General features: G+C 42.4%; 1 protein-coding gene across 1 annotated transcript in view; it reads left to right on the plus strand.

Moving 5' to 3' along the window:
• The window catches only part of APCDD1 (APC down-regulated 1), a 115,116-nt gene extending 104,289 nt beyond the window's left edge, over positions 1-10,827 (plus strand). The window contains exons 4-5 of the mRNA XM_069731042.1: positions 4,558-4,879; positions 9,833-10,827. Coding sequence (XP_069587143.1) covers positions 4,558-4,879; positions 9,833-10,281 — 771 coding nt within the window. The 3' untranslated portion in view covers positions 10,282-10,827. The remainder of the gene's footprint in view (positions 1-4,557; positions 4,880-9,832) is intronic.
• Positions 10,828-25,787: the final 14,960 nt, after the last annotated feature.

Genomic DNA, 25,787 nt, shown 5'->3' on the forward strand with positions numbered 1-25,787 from the left:
TAATTGATAAAAGTGAACTATTAACCCTTCTATTTTACAAAACATTCTTACTTTGGGCAGTACGGTGGCTCAGTGGTTAGGACTTTTGCTTTGCAGTGCTGGGGTCCTGGGTTTAAATCCCACCAAGGACAACATCTGCAAAGAGTTTGTATGTTCAAACAGATATTGTATGTTTGGACATGTGTATGTATGTATGTACATATTGTATGTGCCAACAAAGGAAGTGTTTGTATGGGTTTCCTCCCACATTCCTAAGACATACTAATAGGGAATTTAGATTGTGAGCCTCATTGGGGACAGTGATAATAATAATAATAATCTTTATTTATATAGCGCCGACATATTCCACAGCGCTTTACAGTTTAACAGTTTCAAACACAACAGTCATAAGCAGCAACGTTAACAATACAATAATTAAAGCGAAATAAGACGACCCTGCTCGTGAGAGCTTACAATCTACAATGGGGTGGGGGAGAAACAAAGTACAGGTGTGTATTTACAATGATGTATTTACAATGATGGTCCAGCTATCTTCAGGGGGTGGGGAATAGATGGAGATAGTGACGCACACACACAAACATAACATGACTTTGATTACTGAATGTGATAGGCCGCTCTGAACAAATGTGTTGTGAGAGAGCGCCTAAAACTATGCAAATTGTGGATGGTCCTAATATCTTGGGGTAGAGCATTCCAGAGGATTGGCGCAGTGCCGGAGAAGTCTTGGAGTCAGGAGTGGGAGGTACGGATCAGTGTAGAGGTTAGTCGAAAGTCATTTGCAGAGCGCAGCGGTCGGCTAGGCCGATAGACCGAAATGAGGGAGGAGATGTATGGGGGTGCCGCACTGTGGAGAGCTTTGTGGGTGAGAACAAGTACTTTGAATTGTATCCTGTAATGAATGGGCAGCCAGTGTAATGACTGGCGAAGAGCGGACGCGTCCAAGTAATGACTAGCCAGATGGACGACCCTGACTGCTGCATTAAGGATAGACTGGAGAGGGGAAAGTCGAGTGAGGGGGAGGCCAATTAGTAAAGCATTACAGTAGTCCAGGCGGGAGTGGATCAGGGCGACAGTGAGGGTTTTTGTTGTTTCCATGGTGAGAAAAGGGCAGAGTCTAGAGATGTTCTTTAGGTGTAAGCGGCAAGAGCGGGCAAGAGATTGTATATGGAAGATGAAGGAGAGATCGGAGTCAAGCATAACACCCAGACAGCGTGCCTGCTGCCGGGGTGTTATTATGGTGCCACCCACGGAGAGAGAAATGTCAGATTTAGGGAGGTTACTAGATGGTGGGAGCAGAAGTTCAGTTTTGGAGAGGTTGAGTTTCAGATAGAGAGCAGACATGATGTTGGAGACTGCAGACAGTCAGTGGCGTTCTGTAGTACAGCGGGGTAAGGTCAGGGGAGGATGTGTATAGTTGTGTGTCATCGGCATAAAGATGGTACTGAAAGCCAAATCTGCTGATGGTCTGTCCAATTGGGGCCGTGTAGAGAGAGAAGAGAAGGGGGCCAAGGACTGAGCCCTGAGGTCCCCCAACAGTGAGAGGAAGAGGAGATGAAGTGGAGCCAGAGAACAGAACACTGAAGGAGCGGTCAGAAAGATAGGAGGAGTACCAGGAGAGAGCAGTGTCCTTAATGCCAAGTGACTGGAGCCTGGAGAGTAGGAGAGGGTGGTCAACAGTGTCGAAAGCTGCAGAAAGGTCGACAAGAATGAGCAGAGAGTGGTTACAGTTACGTTTTGCTGTCAGAAGGTCATTGGTCACTTTGATGAGTGCAGTTTCTGTCGAATGTAGGGGGCAGAAACCGGACTGTGAAGGGTCTAGGGGGGAGTGAGTGGAGAGGTAACGGGTAAGGCGGGAGTATATCAGGCGCTCCAAGAGTTTAGAGATGAAGGGGAGATTGGAGACTGGTCTGTAGTTGTTTGTGCAGGATGGGTTGAGGGTGGGTTTCTTTAGTAATGGAGTAATGATAGAGTGTTTGAAGGAGGAGGGGGAAATGCCAGAGGAGAGGGAGAGATTAAAGATTGTAGTTAGGTGAGTTGTGACGACTGGAGAGAGAGACTGGAGGAGATGTGAGGGAATGGGGTCGGTGGTGCATGTAGTCGGACGAGAAGAGGAGAGGAACCTGGAGACTTCTTCTTCTGTGATGGGATCGAATGTGGAGAGTGAGCCAGGGGAAATGCAGGGAGGGATGGGAGTCACTGAACTTGGTGATTGGGAGTGGATTTCCTGACAGATATTGTCAGGAAATCAGTGATGATAATGTCTGTGAAGTGCTGCAGAAATGATGGTGCTATATAAGCAAAGCATGATAATTACTTTGCACTATTGTTTCCACACATGCCTAAAACTTGCACAGCACTGTATATTTTTTTGTTTAGGTTTTTTTTAATAATTCAGTAATGATAATCATAACAGCTTCTTATAATGTTTTTTTTCATTATTAATAGTAACATTTTTGTGACTAATGTATATGAAACATTTTTGCCTTCGTCAATTCACAAAGGACTATGAGTGCTACATGTGACAACTTACATTGATACAGATCTTGCAGACAAACATTTCCTTTATGGAAAAGCAGCACAATATTCTAATCAAGATCAAAGAGGGCTTTGATACAACATCAAACACAGCCTTTTCCTTAATCTTAACCTCCTCAGCGCTGAAGTGCCCTAACAAGCACATGCCAAGCTGCAGTATCGGGCCACACAAAGCTTAACCATGTTATTGCTGATTTCTTTCTGATTAATGGTTGTTTCAGTAAATGACATCATCATTGTGAGATACTTTTTAGTAGATTTGTAGAAATATTATATTGTTTTTTTCATGTGACTAAATGATCACAGTGTCAGATAGCAAAGAAGACAAGAAAGTGAATGCAAGTGTAAGGTGCACATGGCGGAAGTCATGGGACCCCACATATAAATAGTGTCCCAATTCTCCTGTGCTATGCATCTGATGCGTAACGCTCACGTTTTGGTCGCAGGCCTCTGCAGTTTCTGGGTTCTTCAGGAAACGCCGCACACACATTAGGGGATGTCAAATTTGTTTTATAATAAAGAAGTTTACTTAACTGTCCATTTTCATCATTTTGAAATACGTAGTATTGGGCACAAACATTTCCATTTTTAAAGCTAAATACACAGCTTGTTCTGATGTCTGCTGTTCGCTCGCCCTGAGCTATCACTTTCTGGTCTGGCATCTTTGGCCCCTGGGATACTCCATCCGGCTCTGCAGCTTCCATGAGTCCCATCCCAATTCCCATATGCGACTTCCTCTCATAGAAATTGAGGCACGCTTCTCAGTATCTTAGTCTCCTTGAGACCTCTATGGTTACTGATCCCCGGTAGCTGTGAGCGCCACCCTGTGGTCGGCGCTCATAGCAAGCCTGCAATTCAGCTACATAGGAGCGATCTGATGATCGGTACTATGTAGCAGAGCCGATCAGGCTATGCCAGCTTCTGGCCTCCCATGGAGGCTACCGAAGCATGGCAAAAGTTAAAAAAAAATGTTTTAAAAAATATGAAAAAAATAAAAAAATATAAAAGTTTAAATCACCCCCCTTTCGCCCATCCACAATAAAACAATTAAAAAAATTAAAAAAACATACACCTACTGGTACCACCGCATTCAGAATCGCACGATCTATCAATAAAAAAAAGCATTAACCTGATCGCTAAACAGCGTAGCGAGAAAAAAATTCATAACGCCAGAATTACGTCTTTTTGGTCGATGCGACATTGCAATAACGGGCGATCAAAAGAACGTATCTGCATAAAAGTTGTATCATTAAAAACGTCAGCTCGGCACGCAAAAAATAAGCCCTCACCTGACCTGAGATCCCAAAAAATGGAGACACTACGGGTATCGGAAAATGCCTCAATTTTTTTTTTTTAGTTTTTTTGTTTTTTGCAAAGTTTTGCATTTTTTTTCATCAGATAAAAAATAACCTAGACATGTTTGGTGTCTATAAACTCGTAATGACCTGGAGAATCACAATGGCAGGTCAGGTTTAGCATTTAGTGAACCTAGCAAAAAAGCCAAGCAAAAAACTAGTGTGGGATTGCACTTTTTTTGCAATTTCACCACACTTGGAATTTTTTTCCCGTTTTCTAGTACAAGACATGGTAAAACCAATGGTGTCGTTCTAAAGTACAACTCGTCCCGCAAAAAATAAGCCCTCACATGGCTATATTGACAGAAAAATAAAAAAGTTATGGCTCTGGGAAGGAGGGAAGTGAAAAACTAACACGGAAAAACGAAAAAGGGCTTCGTCTTGAAGAGGTTAAGGAGCTTTTCATACTTTAGAATCCAGAAACATATAAGTAAATACAGAATATCTTTAGTACATATATATTATATAAATATGTATTACACATATAGTACATGAAACATAAAGGGAACAAAATATACTATTAGCTAAAATGGGGCAGGCAAAATTAGTGACATTGAACTGATGAGTAGTCTACGCTAAATGTTTACATTTTACAAAATTTGATTGAGAGGTTGATTTAAAAAGGCCTTAAATATTGTGTATCTAAGCTTTTATCTTTATGTTTCAGAATCATGAGCAGTCCTGTATTGCCTGTAGAATTATCTTCCGGTCAGACGAGCATCATCCCCCAATATTACCTCCTAAAGCGGACTTGACTATTGGACTAAATGGAGAATGGGTCAGCCAGCGTTGTGAAGTGCGCCCAGAAGTCCTATTTCTCACAAGACATTTTATCTTCCATGACAAAAACCATACATGGGAAGGCTATTACTATCACTACTCTGACCCTATATGCAAACATCCTACATTCACCATCTATGCCAAGGGTCGCTACAGCAGAGGCGTGCATTCAACAAAAGTCATGGGAGGAACAGAATTTGTTTTCAAAGGTGAGTAAACCTTGAGAGAAAGGACATTATTTGATCATAGTTTATTTTTTAGCATTGAGCATGCCAGAAAAATACAGACATAACTATAATTCTTACTAGATGGTGGCCCGATTCTAACGCATCAGGTATTCTAGAATATGCATGTATGTACGTCGCGCTTAGCACAGCCACGTAGTATATAGCACAGCCACGTAGTCTATAGCACAGCCACATAGTATATAGCAGCGACATAGTATATAGCGCAACCCACGTAACACAGACAGCCACATAGTATATAGCACAGCCACGTAGTATATAGCAGCCACGTAGTATACAGCAGCCACGTAGTATATAGCAGCCACATAGTATATAACACAGCCCACTTAATATATAGCACAGCCCACATAATATATAGCACAGCCCACGCAGTATATAACACAGGCCACGTAGTATATAACACAGCCCACGCAGTATATAACACAGCCCACGTAGTATATAACACTGCCCATGCAGTATATAACACAGCCCACATAGTATATAGCACAGCCCACGTAACACAGACAGCCACGTAGTATATAGCACAGCCACGTAATATATAGCAGCCACGTAGTATATGACACAGCCCAAGTAATATATAGCACAGCCCACATAGTATATAACACAGCCCACATAGTATATAACACAGCCCACACAGTATATAACACAGGCCACATAGTATATAACACAGCCCATGCAGTATATAACACAGCCCATGCAGTATATAACACAGTCCACATAGTGTATAGCAGTGTGGGCACCATTTCCCTGTTAAAAAAAAAAATTTAAATTAAAAATAGTTATATACTCACCCTCCGGCGTCCAGCGAAGCTGTGCCGATGCACACGATGCTTCGGCCAGCTTCTGTTCCCAGTGATGCATTGCGAAATTACCCAGATGGCTTAGCGGTCTTGCAAGACCGCTAAGTCATCTGGGTAATTTCGCAATGCATCACTGGGAATGGAAGCTGGCGGCAGCATCGCGCGCATTGGTGTACGGCGGAAGGTGAGAATAGCACAATTTTTTATTTTTTTTAATTATTTTTAACATTATATATTTTTACTATTGATGCTGCATAGGCAGCATCAATAGTAAAAAGTTGGTCCGGAATGGGGCAACACACTGGTGCTGACTGGAGGGGAGTAGGGAGGGGCCAATTCGCGGCCGGACTAAGCCTGTCGCTGCCGGCCGCGACCAATAAGCGACATGGGATTTCCATTACGGAAGTTAGTTACAGACAGACACACAGACAGACAGAAGTTCCCCCGTAGACAATTATATAGATAGAATGGCCTCTAAAACAAAGTAAGGAATTGTATGGGTATGTGCACACGTTGCGGATTCGCAGCTGTTCTCCATGTGCTTTACAGTACCATGTAAGCCTATGGAAAACCAAATCCGCTGTGCCCATTGTGCAGAAAATATCACACGGAAACGCTGTGTTGTATTTTACGCAGCATGTCAATTCTTTGCGCGGATTCCGCAGCGTTTTACACCTGCTCCATAATATGAGTCCGCAGGTGTAAAACTGTATGTGAAATCCACAGAAAAAAATGCACGAAATCCGCAGTAAATCCGTGGGTAATCTGCAGGTAAAGCGCAGTGCATTTTTCAAAAACGGTGCGGAAAAATCCACACATGAAGCGGCAACGTGTGCACATAGCCTAAGTTTGGAAACTCTAAACACCAGTGATAAACGTGAAGTGGAGACTGTTCCTACCATCATACTATCTGTACTGCACTCTTGGAGGCCGGTGGCGATGGCAGGAGATGTAGTGTGGTGGAAGTAACAGGCAAGGAAGCATTAGAGGCTGCTACAATAAACGACAGAAAGTGTTTTTACTGAGGTGGATGAGCTTGTAAAGACATAACAGATAGCAGGCATCAGGCATTTTACACTTGTTCTTCAATTCAAGCTCACAATGATACAGATCCATCACAGCAGAATTCTTCTTTATTACATTCTGCAAACTGGCTGCAGCAGCTACCTTTACAGATGTCTTCATGAGGCAAGAAATAGACTTTCTTCTCTACATCTCTAAATCTTCCACAATAAGCAGACATCTTGCATTTCACTACTGTCTCAGGAAGACACTATCCAAGACACTATCCCCCTCCCTGAGCCACCAAAGAATGAAAAGTAGAGTCATATATCTTAATCACTTTATCTCAAAGTCAAGGTGTCGCATTTTGAATTTTGTAGGAATAATTATTGATTATATAATAAATTATTTTTAATTCAAAATTAAATTTACTACTTTAATAGTTTTTTTTTATATTTTTATATTCATTTTAATTTCAGCCACTGAGGACTGACATTTGCATTTTGGGTGTATAAGCGACTCTGAGCACAACACTTACACACCTCAAATATGGCATCCCCCAGGCATAAGAGCCTGCGGTTGCTGTCCGACCACATCTCTTGTATTGGGGCTGCTTATCTTGCCTCTAGCTGGGACATGGGCACGCCACCTGGGCTGCCCAGGTCACAACTGTGAGAGCATATCGTGGACATCTTTGTGAAGCCAGCATTGTATGTTGTGTGCTGCATTTTCCTCCTGTCATTGCCCACACTGCTCAGTGCTTGCGATGACAAGAGCTACTGGGGTATAGGAGGTGCCGGGGAGCTTAGGTCCTGGGTGAGGTGAGTTTCTGTGGCGGCAAGCAGTGATTGCAGCCTGTCATCAGTATTACAGTACAGGCGCAGGTTAACGCTCACCGCCAACCTGTTTAGAGCACAGCAGGGAGATCATCCATCTTCTGTGCTCTAAACAGATAGAATAGGAGGCAGCACTGCGTGAGACAGCAGGGAAGGAAAGTACAAGTGTTTGGTTTTTTCTATACTTTGAATATATGGGGCCATATACCAGGATGGAGTGGCCATATACCAGAATGAGGGCCCATACTCCAGGATGGGGGACCATATACCAGGATGGATGTTATGGACTAACCTGGATTGGAGTACTGGTTTTGCAATCTCTAGGGGCAGCACCGGCAGGTAGCGAAATCAGCGATAGCCAAGGAGTCGGTACACAGGAGTAGCAATGTAGTTTAAAGGAGCAGCACGCAGCCTGGTCAGGGATAGCCAAGGAATCTGTACACAGGTGCAGAAATGTACTTTAAAGGAGCAGCACATAGCGTAGTCAGGGAAAGCCAAGGAGTCAGTACACAGGAGCAGCAATGTAGTTTAAAGGAGCAGCACGCAGCCTGGTCAGGGATAGCCAAGGAATCGGTACACAGGTGCAGAAATGTACTTTAAAGGAGAAGCACATAGCGTAGTCAGAGAAAGCCAAGGAGTCAGTACACAGGAGCAGCAATGTAGTTTAAAGGAGCAGCCCATAGCATATTCAGGGAGAGCCAATGAGTCGATACATGGAAGCAGCAGTATAATTTTAGAATGAAGGAGCAGGTGAAAGGAAACTTGACGAGAGATTGGTAGCTCAATAATCTCTCAAGGAAGGGAGTGCAATGACAGGTTTAAGTAGGATGTTCAATGAGGGTGGAGAAAATCAGAAATAACACAGGTACAAGTATTTGGGTTAGCACGGGACTGGTGTAATGCGTGACCCAGCTCCATCCACTTCTATTGGATCAGTGGTGTAATGTGTGACCCCGCTCCTTCCTCTTCTATTGGAGCAGTGATTTCATGCATGACCCCACTCTGTCTACTTCTATGGGAGCAGTCATGTAATGTTTGACCCTTCTCCATTCACTTCTATGGGAGTAGCAATATAGTAGACAGAGCGGGGTCCCACATTACACTACTGTTCCCATAAAAGTGGAAAAGTGGACAGAGCAGGGTCACACATTTCACCACTGCTCCCACAGAGGTGGACAGAGCAGCGTCACACATTTATAATTGTGCAGTGGTGTAATGCGTGACTGCTCCGTTCACTTCTATGGGAGCAGTGATGTACTGTGACCCCGTTCTGTCCACTTCTATGGGAACAGTGGTTTAATGCATGACCTCACTCCGTCCACTTCTGTGGGAGAAGTGGTGTAATTTGTGTCCCCGCTCTGTCTACTTCACTGGGAGTAATGGTGTAATATGTTACATCACTCTGTCTACTTCTATGAGAGTAGTAATGCAGTGGACGGAGCAGGGCCACACATTACACCACTGCTCCCATAAAAGCAGACAAAGTAGGGTCACATCTTACATACATTAGATAATGCTTATCTAATCATTTCCTGTGTGATACACTGAGCTCAATAACTAATCCCATCATGTGATAAACAACACTGAGCCCAGTATCTAATCCCAGCGTGCGTTACCCTAAGCGCATCTAATCACGCACCTGATACACTAAACATATTTAACCCCATCTTATCATACAGTGAGCAGCACCAACTAACAGAAGCCGTGCTGCCGCCATCCTCGGTGATACTGTCTACTTGTCAGTATCGCTGAAAGTCACCAACAAAATGGCTCCTCGCTATGATTCTAAACTTCATCCTTTCTTACCCTTTAGCAAACACCCAGAAGGGGAGGAGAGGAGTGACATCACACACATATGAGCAGACCCTGCCCACATTTACTGCAGTCGTAATGTGAGCTAGTTGTACTCTAGGTTTTTATGGCAAGTTTCAGCAGCTGCCCCCCTAGTGTTTAAAAGTGGAAATACCAAACTCTTTAAAATTATTTTTCATATTTTACTTCATTAAAACAAATGATAATATTTTTGACAAAATTAAAACATTAATACTTTAAATTTTTTCAATTGCTGAAAAAAATTTTTTTGGATGGCTCCTTCCCATTAATAACAGCACAATATCACAAAAATCAATAACTTTTCTGCTTGTAAATATGACTATTTTTTGCTTGGGAACCACATAGCAATTGCTAAGCCTACACTCATTTCCTACTGTATTATGATGCATTTTGGCATGATATCTATATGATCTAAAACATCCTAAAATTACTCTTTTTTTTTCCAGTAAATCACATGAAGGTGACTCCAATGGACTATGCTACAGCATCTCTACTAAATGTTTTCAATGGAAATGAGTGTGGAGCAGAGAAGTCATGGAAAGTGGGTGTGGAGCAAGATGTCACTCACACCAATGGCTGCGTAGCTTTAGGAATAAGACTCCCTCACACGGAATATGAGCTCTTCAGGATGGAACAAGATTCACAAGGAAGATACTTGCTTTATAATGGCCAAAGACCAAGCGATGGCTCAAGCCCAGACAGACCTGAGAAAAGGGCAACATCATACCAAGTGCCATTGGTCAAATGTTCCTCCTCAGTCTTAAGACCAGAAAGTTCAATTGAGGAAAGTCGGAACATGAGATCGGGAACGTCCTTAAGTTCAATATCTGTGTTTATGAGGATTCCTATGCCTTATTGGTGTTTACTTGCGTTTATATACATGTGGATTAGATGAACGAAAGGCAGAAGAAATATTTTTTGTATTTGATATCATGGGACCAAGGAACTGTTGTCATTTGAAGACACCGTATTTGTTTACTTGACGCACTTGGATGCCTGAGAACTGATACCCTCATAACTATTCCTTCTCCCTATAGTCTACGGCACCCCTTTCTGTAAATCCAAAACCATCTGAAACTTGATCTCTGGACTTCACCAAGCCTTACCCTGCCTTATTTGACTGAGCAACAGTAATTGCACTTTACGCCAGCAGACATTTTGTATTAATATATTCTAGAGAGAAAACTATTTTATGCACCACTGAAGTCTGAGTCTCGTCTGTGCCATATTACTGTTGTGCTCCTATTATGTTCCAAACTGTTGTGCCATTTTTAACAGTGTTGATGAATCAGGATATATTTTATGCAGTATTGTGCCGCTAACCTAAAGACTGTACCCTCAAGTCTGTCACTCCTTTATGGCGAAAGGGTTTATGTATCCCTCCATGATGGAAATATGTTGTATATATCTGCATACTGTACATAAATGTATATGAAAGATACTTTGATTTATATTAACATATTCCACATTTTACACCAAAGAATAAAGTCTTGACAAGTTCTAGATAAAGTAATAATTGTGGATATTTCACACCTTCACTCACCTTCAACCTCACCCTCCTGGCCTAATCTCTTAATTATATTCCAATTTGTCTCATGCCCCATTTCGAAGACACTTAACTTATGTTTCCAAACTGGAATCCTCTCTAACTCACCACCAACGGTCCCAGATTTGGACTTCTAGTACAAAAGACACCCTTAATACCTTGATGATTGAAACCAACCTCAAAGTATTGATGACACCAGCCTGCATAACCCATGCAGTCTCCAGATATTCCCCCAGTTGCTCCATGAGTTACTTCACCATGAGTGATATACTATATATTTTGCGGATCTGCCCAAAGGTCAAAAGGTTATGGATCAGATCCATAGATCCATATATAAATTTACTTTTTAATAGGATACAACATTTCCAAAGACCCTATGGGAGACCCTCCTAAACAAACGCATCATACAGGTGCTTCTCACAAAATTAGAATATCACCAACAAGTTAATTTATTTCAGTTCTTCAAAACAAAAAGTGAAACTCTATATAATATAAAGAGTCATTACAAACAGAGTTATCTATTTCAAGTGTTTATTTCTGTTACTGTTGATGATTATTAGTGTTGAGCATTCCGATACCGCAAGTATCGGGTATCGGCCGATACTTGCGGTATCGGAATTCCGATACCGAGATCCGATATTTTTGTGATATCGGGTATCGGTATCGGAAGTGTAAAATAAAGAATTAAAATAAAAAATATTGTTATATTCACCTCTCCGGCGGCCCCTGGACATCTGCGCGAGGAACCGGCGTCCGGCACGGCTTCTTTCTTCAAAATGCGCGCCTTTAGGACCTGTGGTATGACGTCCCGGCTTCTGATTGGTCGCGTGCCGCCCATGTGACCGCCACGCGACCAATCAGAAGCCGCGACGTCATTCCTCAGCTAAAGTCCTAGAATGAGAGCCTTTTAGGACCTGAGGAATGACGTCGCGGCTTCTGATTGGTCGCGTGGCGGTCACATGGGCAGCACGCGACCAATCAGAAGCCGGGACGTCATTCCACAGGTCCTAAAGGCGCGCATTTTGAAGAAAGAAGCCGTGCCGGACGCCGGATCCTCCCGCTGATGTCCAGGGGCCGCCGGAGAGGTGAATATATCAATATTTTTTATTTTAATTCTTTATTTTACACTTTAATATGGATCCCAGGGCCTGAAGGAGAGTTTCCTCTCCTTCAGACCCTGGGATCCATGAGGATACATTCCGATACTTGATGTCCCATTGACTTGTATTGGTATCGGATATCGGTATCGGCGATATCCGATATTTTTCGGGTATCGGCCGATACTATCCGATACCGATACTTTCAAGTATCGGACGGTATCGCTCAACACTAATGATTATGGCTCGCAGCTAATGAAAACCCAAAAGTCATTATCTCAGTAAATTTGAATACTTTATAACACCAGCTTGAAAAATGATTTTAAAATCCGAAATCTTGGCCTGCTGAAATGTATGTTCAGTAAATGCACTCAATATTTTGTCAGGGTTCCTGTTGCATCAATTACTGCATCAATGCGGCGTGGCGTGGAGGCGATCAGCCTGTGGCACTGCTGAGGTGTTATGGAAGCCCAGGTTGCTTTGATAGCAGGCTTCAGCTCATCTGCATTGTTGGGTCTGGTGTCTCTCATCTTCCTCTTGACAGTACCCCATAGATTTACTATGGGGCTAAGATCAGGTGAGTTTGCTGTCCATTCAAGAACAGTGATACTGTTGTTTTTAAACCAGATATTGGCACTTTTGGCAGTGTGGACAGGTGCCAAGTCCTGGTGGAGAATGAAATTTCCATCTCCAAAAAGCTTGTCGGCAGAGGGAAGCTTGAAGTGCTCTAAAATTTCCTGGTAGACAGCTGCGCCGACTTTGGTCTTGATAAAACACAGTGGACCTACACCAGCAGATGACATTGCTCCCCAAACTATCACTGATTGTGGAAACTTCACACTAGACCTCAAGCAGCTTGGATTTTGTGCCTCTCAACTCTTCCTCCAGACTCTGGGACCTTGATTTCCAAATGCAAAATTTACTTTCATCTGATAACAACACATTGGACCGCTGAGTGACAGTCCAGTTCTTTTTCTCCTTGGCCCAAGTAAGATGCTTCTGGCGTTGTCTATTGGTCATCAGTGGCTTGACACAAGGAATGCGACACTTGTAACCCATGTCCTGGATACGTCTGTGTGTGGTGGCTCTTCAAGCAATTACTCCAGCAGCAGTCCACTCTTTGTGAATCTCCCCCAAATTCTTGAATGGCCTTTTCTTAACAAGCCTTTCAAGGCTGCGGTTATCCCGGTTGCTTGTGCACCTTTTTCTACCATACTTTTTCCTTCCACTCAACTTTCCATTAATATATTTGGATGCAGCCAGCTTCTTTAGCAATGACCTTTTGTGGCTTACCCTCCTTGTGGAGTGTGTCAATGACTGCCTTCTGGACATCTGTCAAGTCAGCAGTCTTCTCAATGATTGTGGAGCCTACTGAAACAGACTAAGGGACCTTTTTAAACACTTAGTAAGCCTTTGCAGGTATTTTTTGTTAATTATTCTAATGACTTTTGGGCTTCATTGTCTGTAAGCCATAATCATCAACATTAACAGAAATAAACACTTGAAATAGATCACTGTGTTTGTAATGTTAATATAATATGAGTTTCACTTTTTGTATTGAAGAACTTAAATAAATTAACTTTTTGATGATATTTTAATTTTGGGAGAAGCATCTGCACATATTTCTGGCACATTCAAGCCTTCATTTTCTACAGTTGTGGCCAAAAGTATTGACACCCCTGCAATTCAGTCAGATAATACTCAGTTTCTTCCTGAAAATGATTGCAAACACAAATTATTTGGTATTATTATCTTCATTTAATTTGTCTTAAATGAAAAAAACACAAAAAGAATTGTCCTAAAGCCAAATTGGATATAATTCCACATCAAACATAAAAAGGGGGTGGAAAAAAGTATTGGCACTGTTTGAAAAAATCATGTGATGCGTCTCTAATTTGTGTAATTAACAGCACCTGTAACTTACCTGTGGCATCTAACAGGTGTTGGCAATAACTAAATGACACTTGCAGCCAGTTGACATGGATTAAAGTTTACTCAACCTCTGTCCTGTGTCCTTGTGTGTACCACATTGAGCATGGAGAAAAGAAAGAAGACCAAAGAACAGTCTGAGGACTTGAGAAACCAAATTGTGAGGAAGCATGAGCAATCTCAAGGTTACAAGTCCATCTCCAAAGACTTAAATGTTCCTGTGTCTACCGTGCGCAGTGTCATCAAGAAGTTTAAAGCCCATGGCACTGTGGCTAACCTCCCTAGATGTGGACGGACAAGAGATTTCAATGCAAGATTGTGCTGATGTTGGATAAAGAACCTCGACTAACATCCAAACAAGTTCAAGCTGCCCTGCAGTCCGAGGGTACAACAGTGTCAACTCGTACTATCCGTCGGCGTCTGAATGAAAAGGGACTGTATGGTAGGAGACCCAGGAAGACCCCACTTCTTACCCCGAGACATAAAAAAGCCAGGCTGGAGTTTGCCAAAACTTACCTGAAAAGCCTAAAACATTTTGGAAGAATGTTCTCTGGTCAGATGAGACAAAAGTAGAGCTTTTTGGGCAAATGCATCTACATAGAGTTTACAGGAGAAAAAAAGAGGCATTCAAAAAAAAGAACACGGTCCCTACAGTGAAACATGGCGGAGGTTCCCTGATTTTTTTGGGTTGCTTTGCTGCCTCTGGCACTGGACTGCTTGACCGTGTGCATGGCATTATGAAGTCTGAAGACTAACAACAATTTTTTCAGCATAATGTAGGGCCCAGTGTGAGAAAGCTGGGTCTCCCTCAGAGGTCATGGGTCTTCCAGCAGGACAATGACCCAAAACACACTTCAAAAAGCACTAGAAAATGGTTTGAGAGAAAGCACTGGAGACTTCTAATGTGGCCAGCAATAAGTCCAGACCTGAATCCCATAGAACACCTGTGGAGAGATCTAAAAATGGCAGTTTGGAGAAGGCACCCTTCAAATATCAGGGACCTGGAGCAGTTTGCCAAAGAAGAATGGTCTAAAATTCAAGCAGAGCATTGTAAGAAACTCATTGATGGTTACCGGAAGCGGTTGGTCGCAGTTATTTTGGCTAAAGGTTGTGCAACCAAGTATTAGGCTGAGGGTGACAAAACTTTTGTCTGGCCCATTTTTGGAGTTTTGTGTGAAATGATCAATGTTTTGCTTTTTTTCTTCATTCTCTTTTGTGTTTTTTCATTTAAGACAAATTAAATGAAGATAATAATACCAAAGAATTTGTGTTTGCAATCATTTTCAGCAAGAAACTGAGTATTATCTGACAGAATTGCAGGGGTGTCAATACTTTTTGCCACAACTGTATGTATTTTAAGCTCACATTGTGGTAACCAACAAAATGTCCCTGATCTGTGATCCTAAACCTTCTCCCTCCTTCCCTCATGGAGCAGATCCTGCCCACATTTACTAGTCTTAATGCGAGATAGCTGTCCACAAGGTTTTTCACGACAAATGTCTGCAGCTTCTCCCCCCCATAGTGTTTAAAAGTTAAAAACATAAAAACTTTTAAAATCATTTTTCTGATTTGATGCAATTAAACAATGTTTTTTTAAAAAGTGCCCCACATAATTATACCCACCAATATGCCCTCTAGATGATAACATTGCTCCCTAGAAAATATTAATGCCAAGTACTAGTGCCCTAGAAAAGTAATAATGCACTATATGCACCATTGGTAATCGCAGTACCCTAAGTGCCCCAATAATAAGTGCCCACATAACATTTAATAATGTCCCCTGAGTCCCCCTATCTATAGTTCCCCTATACACAGTATGATGGGCCCAAAGCTCATAGTATGATGTTTCCACAGATCCTCTCTATATGGTATGATGTCCTCATAACTCTCCTCTACACAGTATGATGCCCACAGAGCTCCTTTATACACAGTATGATAGGTTCACAGCTCCCCTTTATATAGTAAGATGGTCCCACAGCTCCCCTCTACTCAGTATGATGTCCCCACAGCTTCCCTCTGCACATTTTTATGTCCCTACATCTCCTTAACACAGTATGATTACCCCACAAATTCCCTCTATACAGTATAATGCCACCACAGCTCCATTTGTGCAGTACAATGTCCCCAAAGCTCCCTTATACATAGTATGATGGGCCAACAGCTCTTCTATACACAGTATATTGCCCCTCAAACTGTATTATTCCACCAAAGTAGTCCCCACACTGTATGATGGGGTTCCCAGCAGCCTCCATGATGTATGATGGCTCCACAGTAACTCCTACACTTTGTGATGATGCCACAGTAACCCCACACTGTATGAGGTCTCCGCACTTGCCCCCACACTGTGTGATGGCACCAAAGCAACCCCCATATTGTTTAATGGCATCATAGTAGCCCCTACACTATACAATGTCCACCACAGCAGCCCCACACACTGTATGATGGCACCCACAGTAGTCCCCACACTGTATGATGGCCCACTTAATAGCTCCCACTTCATTTGATGGCCCCATTAGTAGCCACCACATTGTATCATTGCCCCTTAGTAGCTCCTACTCTGTATAACTGGTCCTCTTAGTAGCTAACACTCTGTATGAAGCCCCTCTTAGTAGTCCCCACTCTGTATGCTGGCTGCATTAATAGCCACCACACTGTATCACTGTATCAAGGCCCCCTTAGTAGCCCCACATCTGTATGAGGGCCTTTTGGTAGCTCCTACTATGTTTGAGGGCCTCCTTAGTAGACCTTGAACTGTATGATGGCCCTCACAATATTAAACTGAAAAATACATGTATGCTCAGTTAACCCTGCGACTAGGCGCAGGCTGACCGGCGTGATGATATATTTAAGCCAGTGCATGTACAAGATGTTAATGTAACGGCGTGACAACATCATCACATTACTCCACCCGATATCTGCCATTCTGCCTAAAGCAACCTGCAGCCTACAGAATGGAGAGCAGCACTGTATGGAGATCATGTCCCCCTGCTCTACCACGAAAATTAACTTAAATTAACGACACTCTGAGTCAGTAGCCTGGAGCGACCATCCACTCTGACCCTGGTAGTCACGCTAGTCAGTCATATCTTTGAGACTGCAGTACTCAGATCACAATAAATACATAGTTCAGCAATTAGAAAACACAAAAGCGCACAGAGAGGTCAAAAAATACTCTGTTGTAAAAAGGTCACAGTAAATAAGCAAGTGCTAGTCAAAAAATGAAAAAATACAGGGTATTTAGTTAATACGTTTTTTTGCAAAAAAAAAAAAAGTATGTTAAGCTGCTCCACCAATCGCCAAGGTATACCCATAATAGAGCAGTCCTGTCTAATGTATATAATCCCTATCTGATGTATTTAAAAACCTGATCATCTGTATAGTACCTGTATGAACAGGGCTCAGAGAGAAAATATCCACGTTGAACATGCGAGATGGAACAGCTACAATGCAAATGACCCACAGAGGAGTGGTGAACTCCCCAGTCTTGTAGAAACAAGAGAACAATTATAGAACCAGAAACACATGGGCCACCTGCATAGCGAACAAGTCTGTAGGAACCTGTTCACACCACCAAAGAACTTGAAATCACAAAAGCGCACAGAGAGGTAAAAAAAGATGTTAATGTAACGGCGTGGCAACATCATCACATTACTCCACCCGATATCTGCCATTCTGCCTAAAGCAACCTGCAGCCTACAGAATGGAGAGCAGCACTGTATGGAGATTATGTCCCCCTGCTCTACCACGAAAATTAACTTAAATTAAGGACACTCTGAGTCAGTAGCCTGGAGCGACCATCCACTCTGACCCTGGTAGTCACGCTAGTTAGTCATATCTTTGAGACTGCTTTGCAAAAAAGAAAAAAAAAAAAAAAAAAGAGCATGAACCGCACATCCCAAAATCATACGTTGATCTAAAGCCGCTAGGCAAAAATTAATATAACTGAATATGAGGTTTTCAGTTTAACATTCTGATCAGATTGTATGAAGCCCACTGCCACTTCACGGCAAACCTCGTAGTGGGTCCTATCGCCCTAACGGAGCGGAGCCGTGCGGCGCCCACCGCCACAGCGGCCATGCACCAGCAGGGCGGACGGCCTGTTGCCCCACAGCACCCATGCTGCGAGACTGAGCCCCCATGACTCCAGACCGCGCCGCCCCACCAGCACAAAGCCACAGCAACAATGGCCGCCACACAGCACCAACACCAAAATGAAAGGAGCACTTAAACTCACCTTCCTCCAGCTCTTCAGTGAGAGCCAAAATGGGCTAGACCCCTAACTTTGCAGTCTCCTGCTAATTAAAATCACCTGTGCCAAATGGGAGGAGTGCTGGTCCAAGAAGGAGACAAGAACATGCTTTGCAAAAAAGAAAAAAAAAGAGCATGAACCGCACATCCCAAAATCACACGTTGATCTAAAGCCGCTAGGCAAAAATTAATATAACTGAATATGAGGTTTTCAGTTTAACATTCTGATCAGACTGTATGAAGCCCACTGCCACTTCATGGCAAACCTCGTAGTGGGTTTGCCGTGAAGGGGCAGTGGGCTTCATACAGTCTGATCAGAATGTTAAACTGAAAACCTCATATTCAGTTATATTAATTTTTGCCTAGCGGCTTTAGATCAACGTATGATTTTGGGATGTGCGGTTCATGCTCTTTTTTTTCTTTTTTGCAAAGCATATCTTTGAGACTGCTGTACTCAGATCTCAATAAATACATAGTTCAGCAATTAGTATCACATATGATTGAATTCAATGCACAGCTCAGCAGTATCACATATAAGATTATATACACCAGGGGTGTCAAACTGCATTCCTCAAGGGCTGCAAACAGGTCATGTTTTCAGGATTTCCTTGTACTGCACAGGTGATAATTTAATCACCTAAACACATAATGATTGCAGCACCTTGTGCAATGCTAAGGAAATCTTGAAAACACGAATGGTTTGCGGCCCTCGAGGAATGCAGTTTGACACCCCTAATATACACAGTTCAGCAGTTAGACTCACACAGGATAGGATTAGATATACAGCTCTGTGGACTGTATCTCATATGACCATATTAGATACACGGCTCAGCAGACTATCACACATGATATGATTAGATACATGGCTCTGCAAACTGTACTGCAATTAGAAGATTAGATACATGGCTCTGAGGATGGTTAAGCTCATGATAGGTTTAGATATACGAGTACAGTTCAGCTGATAATTACTGTGATCTGAGCACAGCAGTCACATCATTTCAGATGCAACTCTCATATCACAGTGATCACCAGGGAGCACGCAACAGTTCCAGGCACTAGGGCTGCTGCGGCATCTTCATCTATCATGTGTTCATCGTTCACTGGTAAATACTGTAATCTGAGCGCTGCAATGACACAATGACTACTCTCAGACTCTCAAAGTGACAATATAGGGATATTGTAGGCCAACATATAGTCCGGGCAACAATAAAATAGAGTATAGGACATAGGGTCAGACACCGACTGCAGTCTCTTATGGCTTGTATCTATGGCATTTTTATTATAGTTTAAGAATTATATAGTTAAAAAGCTATAACAAAAAAATTACACCGTTTACCGCGTTTTTCAGATTATAAGACACTTTTTCCCCAAAAAAGTTGGGAGGAAAATGGGGGCATCTCATAACCAAAACGTAGCTTACTAGGGGTGGGGAGTGGCTGCAGCGGAGTGGGGTCACAGAAGGCAAGGTCGCTGCTTCAGGAGGCCAGTGGCACTAGAGACAGGTGTTAGGCGATGATGTTTTTCCCTGGGCGCTGGTGAGTGGAGTCTCCTTTCCCATTGATTTCATCTCCTGAGATCTCAATTTGTGCATATGTCGCCTCCAGGCGTCCATTTTCCTGAAGCGCATTGCAGGGAAATCAATGAGTAAGGGGACTCCGCTCACCGGCGCCAACATCTTATGCGACCTCAGGGCCCGCAGCCTTGCACTACCTGGATGCCCCCTCCTCCCAGCCTGGGGCCCACAGCATTGCCCCACTCCTACGGCCACCGGCCTCCTGAAGCAGCAACCCTGCCTCCTGTGACCCCGATCCACAGCCGACGCTCCCCCAGTCAGCTACCATTAAAAAAGACTATAAGGCAAACTACCATTTTATTTTATTTTTTAAATTCCTATTTTCGACTCCAAAATTTGGGGTGTGTCATTATGGTCTGGTGTGTCTTATAGTCAGCAAAATGTGGTAATTCATCATTTTACACATTATCAGTAAACAGTTTAAACATAAATTCTAAACATTACAGAATAAATACATTTGTGACACTTTTTTAATATTTGCTTAACATTAATTAAACAATTTGTGTAGATAGGAAAGAAATGCGTTGCCACCAGCACAGCAAAAATGTTAAAGTACAAAAAAAAAACTACAACGTGGAAGAAGAGAAATGGAATTGGCCTGATTTCTTGCTCAGAGTGAAACTGCTCAAAAGTATTGGCACTTTTGACATTCTCACACCCAGCTATAACCAAATGTGCCGAGCTAGAGAGGAATGGGGGCACCAAAATTGCTGGTCTTGTTGAATTGAGGCCATTATTTCTCCTCTACTTACTTATATGTATTTAAAGGGAACCTGTCACCAGGTTTGACTGATATGAGATAAGATCATCATCAAAGAACTGCAGTGTGCAGGCGCTAGGAAAGGTCAAAGAACCCCGGCGCATGCGAATGGCAATACTTTGCTCTACCCTCATCAGGACAAAGAAGTACGCTTGCGCAGGAGCATGATAACGGGGACAGTGTGTGGATGATGTAGGGATGTGACATCCATAGGAAGCAAGAAGTAGGACTGCATCGCAAGAAGAAGAGAGGCGCCAGACCGCCCCGCAGGTGAATATAATAAAAAGTCTTTTTCTTGTCTTGCAGGTCAAGTTGGGGGCAGATATGCAGCTTTATAGAATTTTTCCCAGAGCCATAACTTTTTTAGTTTTCTGTCAATATGGCCATGTGAGGGCTTGTTTTTTGCTGGACGAGTTGTACTTTTGAACAACACCATTGGTTTTACTATATAGTGTACTGGAGAAAGGGAAGACAAATCCAAGCATGGTGAAATTGCAAAAAAAAAAAAGTGCTATTCCACAATTTATTTATTTTTTAACCAAGTTCTCCAGGTCATTATGAGTTTGTAAATACCAAACATGTCTAGGTTTTTTACTTAAGTGGTAAAAAAAAATGCAAAGTTTGTTAAGCAAAACAAGTTGTGCCGTTTTTTGAAACCCGTAGTGTCTCCATTTTTTGGATCTGTGGCTGTGTGAGGGCTTATTTTTATTGATACATTTTAGTGTAGATACAAAGTTTTCATCGCCCATTATTGCATTTTAATGCAATACTGCAGTGACCAAAAAAAGTAATTCTGACGTTTTGATTTTTTTTCTCGTTATGCCATTTATTGAGCAGATTAATTATTTTTATACAGTACAGACCAAAAGTTTGGACACACCTTCTCATTTAAAGATTTTTCTGTATTTTCATGACTATGAAAATTGTACATTCACACTGAAGGCATCAAAACTGTGAATTAACACATGTGGAATTATATACTTAACAAAAAAGTGTGAAACAACTGAAAATTTGTCTTATATTCTAGGTTCTTCAAAGTAGCCACCTTTTGCTTTGATGACTGCTTTGCACACTCTTGGCATTCTCTTGATGAGCTTCAAGAGGTAGTCACCGGGAATGGTCTTCCGACAATCTTGAAGGAGTTTCCAGAGATGCTTAGCACGTTTTGGCCCTTTTGCCTTCACTCTGCTGTCCAGCTCAGCTCACCCCAAACCATCTCGATTGGGTTCAGGAATGGCGTAGCACCCCATCACTTTCCTTCTTGGTCAAATAGCCCTTACACAGCCTGGAGGTGTGTTTGGGGTCATTGTCCTGTTGAAAAATAAATAATTGTCCAACTAAACGCAAACCAGATGGAATAGCATGCCGCTGCAAGATGCTCTTGTAGCCATGCTGGTTCAGAATGCCTTCAATTTTGAATAAATCCCCAACAGTGTCACCAGCAAAGCACCCCCACACCATCACACCTCCTCCTCCATGCTTCACGGTGGGAACCAGGCATGTAGAGTCCATCCGTTTACCTTTTCTGTGTCACACAAAGACACGGTGGTTGGAACCAAAGATCTCAAATTTGCACTCATCAGACCAAAGCACAGATTTCCACTGGTCTAATGTCCAATCCTTGTGTTCTTTAGCCCAAACAAGTCTCTTCTGCTTGTTGCCTGTCCTTAGCAGTGGTTTCCTAGCAGCTATTTTACCATGAAGGCCTGCTGCACAAAGTCTCCTTTTAACAGTTGTTGTAGAGATGTGTCTGCTGCTAGAACTCTGTGTGGCATTGACCTGGTCTCTAATCTGAGCTGCTGTTAATCTGCGATTTCTGAGGCTGGTGACTCGGATAAACGTATCCTCAGAAGCAGAGGTGACTCTTGGTCTTCCTTTCCTGGGGCGATCCTCATGTGAGCCAGTTTCTTTGTAGCGCTTGATGGTTTTTGCCACTGCACTTGGGGACACTTTCAAAGTTTTCCCAATTTTTCAGACTGACTGACCTTCATTTCGTAAAGTAATGATGGCCACTCATTATCGTTTTTCTTTACTTAGAATTTGTATTATGGCAAGAAAAAAAGCAGCTAACAGTCTATCCAGTAGGATTATCAGCTGTGTATCCACCAGACTTCTGCACAACATAACTGATGGTCCCAACACCATTTATAATGCAAGAAATCCCACTTACTAAACCTGACAGGGCACACCTGTGAAGTGAAAACCATTCCTGGTGACTACCTCTTGAAGCTCTTCAAGAGAATGCCAAGAGTGTACAAAGCAGTCATCAAAGCAAAAGGTGGCTACTTTGAAGAACCTAGAATATAAGACATATTTTCAGTTGTTTCACACTTTTTTGTTAAGCATATAATTCCCCATGTGTTAATTCATAGTTTTGATGTCTTCAGTGTGAATTTACAATTTTCATAGTCATGAAAATACAGAAAAATCTTTAACCCCTTTACCCCCAAGGGTGGTTTGCACGTTAATGACCAGGCCAATTTTTACAATTCTGACCACTGTCCCTTTATGAGGTTATAACTCTGGAACGCTTCAACGGATCCCAGTGATTCTGACACTGTTTTCTCGTGACATATTGTACTTCATGCAATGGTAAAAATTCTTTGATAGTACCTGCGTTTATTTGTGAAAAAAACGGAAATTTGGCGAAAATTATGAAAATTTTGCAATTTTCCAACTTTGAATTTTTATGCAATTAAATCACAGAGATATGTCACACAAAATACTTAATAAGTAACATTTCCCACATGTCTACTTTACATCAGCACAATTTTGGAACCAAAATTTTTTTTTGTTAGGGAGTTATAAGGGTTAAAAGTTGACCAGCAATTTCTCATTTCTACAACACCATTTTATTTTAGGGACCACATCTCATTTGAAGTCATTTTGAGGGGTCTATATGATAGAAAATACCCAAGTGTGACACCATTCTAAAAACTACACCCCTCAAGGTGCTCAAAACCACATTCAAGAAGTTTATTAACCCTTCTGGTGCTTCACAGGAATTTTTTGAATGTTTAAATAAAAATGAACATTTAACTTTTTTTCACAAAAAATTTAATTCAGCTCCAATTTGTTTTATTTTACCAAGGGTAACAGGAGAAAATGGACCCCAAACATTGTTGTACAATTTGTCCTGAGTATGCCAATACCCCACATGTGGGGGTAAACCACTGTTTGGGCGCATGGCAGAGCTCGGAAGCGAAGGAGTGCCATTTGACTTTTCAATGCAAAATTGACTGGAATTGAGATGGGACGCCATGTTTCGTTTGGAGAGCCCCTGATGTGGCTAAACATTGAAACCCCCCACAAGTGACACCATTTTGGAAAGTAGACCCCCTAAGGAACTTATCTAGAGGTGTGGTGAGCACTTTGACCCACCAAGTGCTTCACAGAAGTTTATAATGTAGAACCGTAAAAATAAAAAATCATATTTTTTCACAAAAATTATCTTTTCGCCCCCAATTTTTTATTTTTCCAAGGGTAAGAGAAGAAATTAGACCCCAAAAGTTGTTGTACAATTTGTCCTGAGTACGCTGATAGCCCATATGTGGGGGTAAACCACTGTTTGGGCGGATGGGAGAGCTCGGAAGGGAAGGAGCGCCGTTTGACTTTTCAATGCAAAATTGACAGGAATTGAGATGGGACGCCATGTTGCGTTTGAAGAGCCACTGATGTGCCTAAACATTGAAACCCCCCACAAGTGACACCATTTTGGAAAGTAGACCCCCTAAGGAACTTATCTAGAGGTGTGGTGAGCACTTTGACCCACCAAGTGCTTCACAGAAGTTTATAATGTAGAACCGTAAAAATAAAAAATCATATTTTTTCACAAAAATTATCTTTTCGCCCCCAATTTTTTATTTTCCCAAGGGTAAGAGAAGAAATTGGACCCCAAAAGTTGTTGTACAATTTGTCCTGAGTACGCTGATACCCCATATGTGGGGGTAAACCACTGTTTGGGCGGATGGGAGAGCTCGGAAGGGAAGGAGCGCCGTTTGACTTTTCAAAGCAAAATTGACAGGAATTGAGATAGAACGCCATGTTGCGTTTGAAGAGCCACTGATGTGCCTAAACATTGAAACCCCCCACAAATGACACCATTTTGGAAAGTAGACCCCTAAGGAACTTATCTAGAGGTGTGGTGAGCACTTTGACCCACCAAGTGCTTCACAGAAGTTTATAATGCAGAGCCGTAAAAATAAAACAAAATTTTTTTCCCACAAAAATTATTTTTTTAGCCCCCAGTTTTGTATTTTCCTGAGGGTAACAGGAGAAATTGGACCCCAAAATTTGTTGCCCAATTTGTCCTGAGTGCGATGACATACCATATGTGGGGGGAACCACTGTTTGGGCACATGGGAGGGCTCAGAAAGGAAGGAGTGCCATTTGAATGCAGACTTAGATGGAATGGTCTGCAGGTGTCACATTGCGTTTGCAGAGCCCCTAATGTACCTAAACAGTAGAAACCTCCCACAAGTGACACCATTTTGGAAAGTAGACCCCCTTAGGAACTTATCTAGATGTGTGCTGAGCGCTTTGACCCACCAAGGGCTTCACAGAAGTTTATAATGGAGAGCCGTAAAAATAAAACAAAAATTTTTTCCCACAAAAATTATTTTTTAGCCCCCAGTTTTGTATTTTCCCGAGGGTAACAGGAGAAATTCGACCCCACAATTTGTTGTCCAATTTGTCCTGAGTGCGCTGATACCCCATATGTGGGGGGGAACCACTGTTTGGGCGCATGGCAGAGCTCGGAAGGGAAGGAGCGCCATTTGGAATGCAGACTTAGATGGAATGGTCTGCAGACGTCACATTGCGTTTGCAGAACCCCTAATGTACCTAAACAGTAGAAACCCCCCACAAGTGACCCCATATTGGAAACTAGACCCCCCAGGGAACTAATCTAGATGTGTTGTGAGAACTTTGAACCCCCAAGTGTTTCACTACAGTTTATAACGCAGAGCCGTGAAAATAAAAAATCTTTTTTTTTCCCACAAAAAATATGTTTTAGCCCCGAGTTTTGTATTTTCCCAAGGGTAGCAGGAGAAATTGGACCCCAAATGTTGTTGTCCTATTTGTTCTGAGTACGCTGATACCCCATATGTTGGGGTAAACCCCTGTTTGGGCACACGGGAGAGCTCGGAAGGGAAGAAGCACTGTTTTACTTTTTCAACGCAGAATTGGCTGAAATTGAGATCGGACGCCATGTCGCATTTGGAGAGCCCCTGATGTGCCTAAACAGTGG

This window comes from Ranitomeya imitator, chromosome 6 (genome assembly GCF_032444005.1).
Source record: "Ranitomeya imitator isolate aRanImi1 chromosome 6, aRanImi1.pri, whole genome shotgun sequence".
Lineage (NCBI taxonomy): Eukaryota > Metazoa > Chordata > Amphibia > Anura > Dendrobatidae > Ranitomeya > Ranitomeya imitator.